Genomic DNA, 5,385 nt, shown 5'->3' on the forward strand with positions numbered 1-5,385 from the left:
CTAATGAAAGTTGCGTTACCATAAAAATAAGGCTAACATATTTTATGAAAAATAATGAATAAAATCGTTTTGATTATCACGGCAAATGGGCTCTAATATGCCGCATACAACAATAATTGATGAATAAAAGATTGTTTTATTATATTATAAACTTTACACATAATTAATCTAGTTCATATATACTTGACTAAAATGGGTTTACTAGTAATTAAGAAGATGTGCTAGAAATTAACGCATATATGATCCTACTTCAAAAAATTAGAGAAATACTGACTAACATAAATACTTGATGGACTACTTCTCCAAATAGCAATTGATTTTAGAATTGAACATCATCGGGTTTGTGTGCAGTCATTTTTCTTCTCGTGTGAGTCTTGTGTACAATTCAAGCCCAAGTTTATCATGATATCAAAGCTAATAGTTTTTATCAATTGAAAAAAAAATCGATTTTCCATAATGCGGATTCAAATAAATAATGTTTCCGGCGAATTAAGAAAATGGGTTCACATGCATGTGAGAGAAACTGTTGGTAAATAACTCACTTGTGATCTCACGTCGAAAAATTTAGAGAGATAGACTAACATATATACTTGATGAGCTAGCTACTTCTATCTAAACACTAATTGATTTAAAAATGAAATTTCATCGATTTTATTTGCAGTTAACACTCCTCTCATTTAGGTCTTGAATAAGCCCAAATTTATCAATTAAAAATAGCGTTAACACATTATAAGTAATTAAAACCTTACTTCCATTGTGAACGTCAATAGGGCTTGCTAGTTGGCCAAGTACAACATTGGAAGATTACATCATCCGATTACGTCACATTGAATAAATTTTACTATAAGTTGGCATCAACTTTACGCCCTTTTTCTCATCCCAAGCAATCAAAACCAATCTTATAATTATATCCTCCTCCAAAACCAACCTTCTTTCTGTGCCAATTAAAAATGAGTTCAATAATTGGAAACGATGTAACACAAGTAAAACCAACAACAGAAGAAGAAGCGTCATGTATGGCAATGTGTTTAGCTACATGGTCAGTTCCATCAATGGTATTCAAAACTGTACTTGAATTGCACGTTATTGATATCATTTATGCTGCTGGCCCTGATGCTCAACTTTCTGCTGCTGATATTGTGGCCCAATTACCCACTAAAAATCCCAATGCTGCCTCTATGCTTGACCGTATGCTACGCCTTTTGGCTAGCTTTACCATCCTTACCTGCACTCACAATGTTGGGCCTGATGGTCGGGCTTTGAGGCTCTATGGGCTTGGTCCCGTTTGTCAGTTCTTGGCTAAGAATGATGATGAAGTTTCTTATGCTGCCTTTGCCACGCTTATGCATGATCAAGTTATCATGGATACTTGGTGAGTTTTAGTGTTTTCACTTTTAATTTTCTCTCATTTTTTTTTAATTTCATTAGAGCTATTAGCTACACTAAATGTCATGTCTGATTTGATTATTTTTTGATTGACTTAATCCTCTTGTTAGATGGTCAAAGTTATTTAAGTAATTTTTTCTATAATAATCTAATTTTTTTAAAGATTTTTTTACGATAATCTTATTTATTGATTAACCGAATAATTCTAACTTTAAAGAATATTTGTCTAAAGTAAACCCGAGTAAATCGATGATCTGCTATAGTAGGTAATTTACCAAAAAAGTAAACTGAAAATAAATGTAAAATTAGAGAAAAAATTTTTAAATTTACATAAAAAATTCTAAATAATAAAAAAAATCAGAAATTTTTTAAAATATTTTTTTCGACATTTTATTTAAATTATCTTTATTTAAAAAAATAAAACTTGCTATAGCAAGTCATCCGGTTACCTGGTTTACTCTAGGAAAATATCCCTCAAATTTGGAATTATTAATGGTTAATCAATAGGTTGATTTATTGTAGGAAAATGATGAAAAATGTTGGATCATTCTAGGTAATTATTCATTTTTTCTTTAGTAAATAATAATCATTTAATAATTAACTAAACAACTAACATATGCAGTTAAATTATTAGCTAATATAAAAGTCACTAGTTAATATTACTAACTAGTTAAACAAGTTAATAAAATTAGTCAACTCAATATTTTGAAGACATAAAATAATCCACATAACATTTACAGAAACTATGGTCACATAATGTCCTTGACATGTTTGACGATCCATAGGTAATATTTACCTATTAACTGTTATATTTGTCATATATCAGAAGTCAGAACTATTTGCATAAATATATAACTAATTAAAATTTGTCATTTAATTTTCCAGGAAAAAATTTAACCGAAGTGTACGTCTATGGTTGAATATTTTTTTATCAGTTTATTGTATAGAATTAATAGATAGAAGTATATGATAAGATTCAATCAAGATTACATACATTATAGCTAATGCAACTTTCAAGTAATATCATTATATGTATTCTAAAATATTTATCATTGTTAAATGCTTAATCGAAACATAAATATATAATTATTAATTAACATACCCATAAATAATGCAGGGTACATTTGAAAGATGCAGTTCTTGAAGGTGGTGTTCCATTTAGGAAGAATTATGGTCAATGTATATTTGATTATTTAGGAACAGATTCCAGATTTTATAAAGTATTTTATGATGGAATGGACCATCATTCTACCATTGTGATGAAGAAAATAATGGATATTTATCAAGGATTTGAGGGTATAAATACTCTTGTTGATGTTGGTGGTGCAACTGGTCTTACTCTTAGCATGATTATTGCTAAATACCCTTCTATCAAGGCTATTAACTTTGATCTGCCTCATATCATTAGAGATGCCCCAACTTATCCTGGTAATTAATTAGAATATTCTTTATTATGATTTTTAATAAGGGTTAAGGGCTGTATATAAAAATTAACTGTTTTTTTTATTAAACTAATTATTATAACTTTTCAAGAAAATCTAATTTAGAAATTAAAAATAATTAATATTTTACATAATTAATTTTAGCTTCTTAAGAAAAAAGAAATGATAAATTAATAGAGTATAATTTAATTTTTAAGTTTTCAAAGCAAAAATAATGTTAAATTATAGAAATAAAATACAACATTCTTCTTATATACATATAATTTTCCTTTTATTAATCATTAAAATATTTTTTGAGGTGCTAATACTACTTTGTTCCCTTAAATTAGTAGACTATTAGTTATTTTTTAACAAACAGTTAATTAAATATTTGGTATTGTGTAAATGAAAATATATAAAATAGGGTTTTGATATGAAAATATATAAAATATATAAATATTTAGTTATTTCCAAATATAAAAATAAAGCAAAATAAGTGAAACAAACTAAAATGACAAATAATGCAACTGAAGTTAAGTGGGAGGGAGAGAGAAATACACTAAGCTTGATCTCATTGTATGATTTAATGAATAATTGAAGTTATATCCGTTATTAATTTGCAGGTGTTGAGCATGTTGCAGGGAACATGTATGATAGTGTTCCCAAGGGTGATGCTATATTTATGAAGGTACATATTTATGTCATAGATGAGTAACATGCATAGATGTCCGACAGCTTGAGATTATTCGTTCTAGTTGACACTAAGACACTATTGTATTGATTTTTATTAATATATTTTTATATCATTAATATTTTTAGTGTATATAATTAAAAATTATAATAATTTAATATTTAAATTTTATTATGTATTAATAAATAGTATCAAAAGTCAATTAAAAAATTTATGCAGAATATAAGTCAGAGTAATAAATCATAAAGATAAATTTAATTCAATAAATATAAATTCATGGACAAACATTAGTTGTTGCAATTGCACAAGTAATATATTTTTTAATTCGCATTGGTTTATTGTAGCATTTTGTTTCCATGCTTGATTTAATTATTAATACTCTCTTTTAATATTCAGTATAGCTAAATTTTTCATTTGATTAGGCATGTACATTTGTAAAATATGCACTATTTTTATTATTAATATTTTTAATTTAAAACGAATTTTGGTTTTTTTTTAGTGGACATTTCAATCAGGAACAGACGAACAATGCGAAAAATTGTTGAAAAATTGCTATGAATCGTTACCAGAAGACGGGAAAGTAATAATATGCGAGTATGTCATGCCTGAAACACCAGAAACAAGTTATCAAGCTCATACGGCTTTCATTTGGGATGCAATTATGCTCACATTTCCTGAAGGTAAATCAAGAACCAAACAAGAGTATGAAGAATTAGGCAAACAGGCTGGTTTTCACACTTTTCGTGTTGTTGGCTTTGCTTGCGATACTTGGGTTATGGAATACCTCAAGAACTAACACTCATCAAAATTATATTGAATTTGCATTGCTTGCTTAATTCACCTATTCACTCATAATCTATATATTATGGAATAAATTAATTAAGTATGTATCTTTTAGTATTCATATCTTTGGATTTAACAAAGTATTTGTTAAACCTTGTGGATGTAATCTCTTTTATTCCTATCTATTATGCATTTGATTTGTTTTTAATGTTATAATACTCCATTTTCTTTTCTAGTTTAATTTCAATTATTTTTAAGTGAATAGAAAAAGAAATTATTTTACCCAAAAAGTTAAAGATCGACCCTAGAGGCACCTAAGCATTAGTAATGATAACCTTTTAAGAGGTCATATGATCAAACTAGAATAAATACGAGTGTATTTTTAATGGTAATCTATTTTAAGGTAGATTGGGGAAAAGATTGGTAAAAGAGATCAGGTTGTGACTTGTTCATTCGAATAGTCACTTTCTTTTTTCACAAAATTGTGCCACGTGTAACTATTGAATTGGCTTAAAGAAATGAGCGTGCAACATTCTTTGACAGGTAGTAGCTGACCCTTTCCACATGTCGGCCTACAATGGGTTGAAATAAAATAGCCATTTATATTCGGCTATTTTCTTAATTAAATAAATTTTAAAAAAATATATACCAACGATTATATTTTTTCGCGATCTATAAAATGAATTTGATATTGATATTTTTTTGACACGATTTTAGATTTGCCTTTTTTTTTCTTTTTTTCCTACCTTTTTGTTAAATAAAAACCAAAAAAATCATCAAAAATATCCAAAAAACAATGAATTGAAATAATCCAATATATGGAAGAAATCCAAGTAAAAAAAACCAAAAAAAATAGTTTCAAACAATCAAGGTGCTCAAATTCAGTATCAAAATCATTCATTCAATCCTCCATTTTCTTAAAATATTCCAAATTCATCTTAATATATTCCTCAAAATATTTCAAATTCAATCAAGGGTATCAACTTTTGTAACAGGAGCAGCAATCTCGATACATAATTAACATATAATAATAATGTTTAATACAAAAATATTGCGGAAGTCTCAAAATGTCGAACTATTAAAAACTTTAATTCATGAAAACTG

General features: G+C 27.3%; 1 protein-coding gene across 1 annotated transcript; it reads left to right on the forward strand.

Moving 5' to 3' along the window:
• The first annotated feature begins 852 nt into the window (after nucleotides 1-852).
• LOC130825773 (caffeic acid 3-O-methyltransferase-like) lies at nucleotides 853-4,514 on the forward strand. Its single transcript, XM_057691175.1, has 4 exons — nucleotides 853-1,372; nucleotides 2,504-2,814; nucleotides 3,431-3,495; nucleotides 3,998-4,514. Exons 1-4 carry the CDS (start codon nucleotides 951-953, stop codon nucleotides 4,292-4,294), a joined length of 1,095 nt encoding a protein of 364 aa, XP_057547158.1. The 5' UTR covers nucleotides 853-950; the 3' UTR covers nucleotides 4,295-4,514.
• The last annotated feature ends 871 nt before the right edge of the window (nucleotides 4,515-5,385 follow it).

This window comes from Amaranthus tricolor, chromosome 10 (assembly GCF_026212465.1).
Source record: "Amaranthus tricolor cultivar Red isolate AtriRed21 chromosome 10, ASM2621246v1, whole genome shotgun sequence".
Lineage (NCBI taxonomy): Eukaryota > Viridiplantae > Streptophyta > Magnoliopsida > Caryophyllales > Amaranthaceae > Amaranthus > Amaranthus tricolor.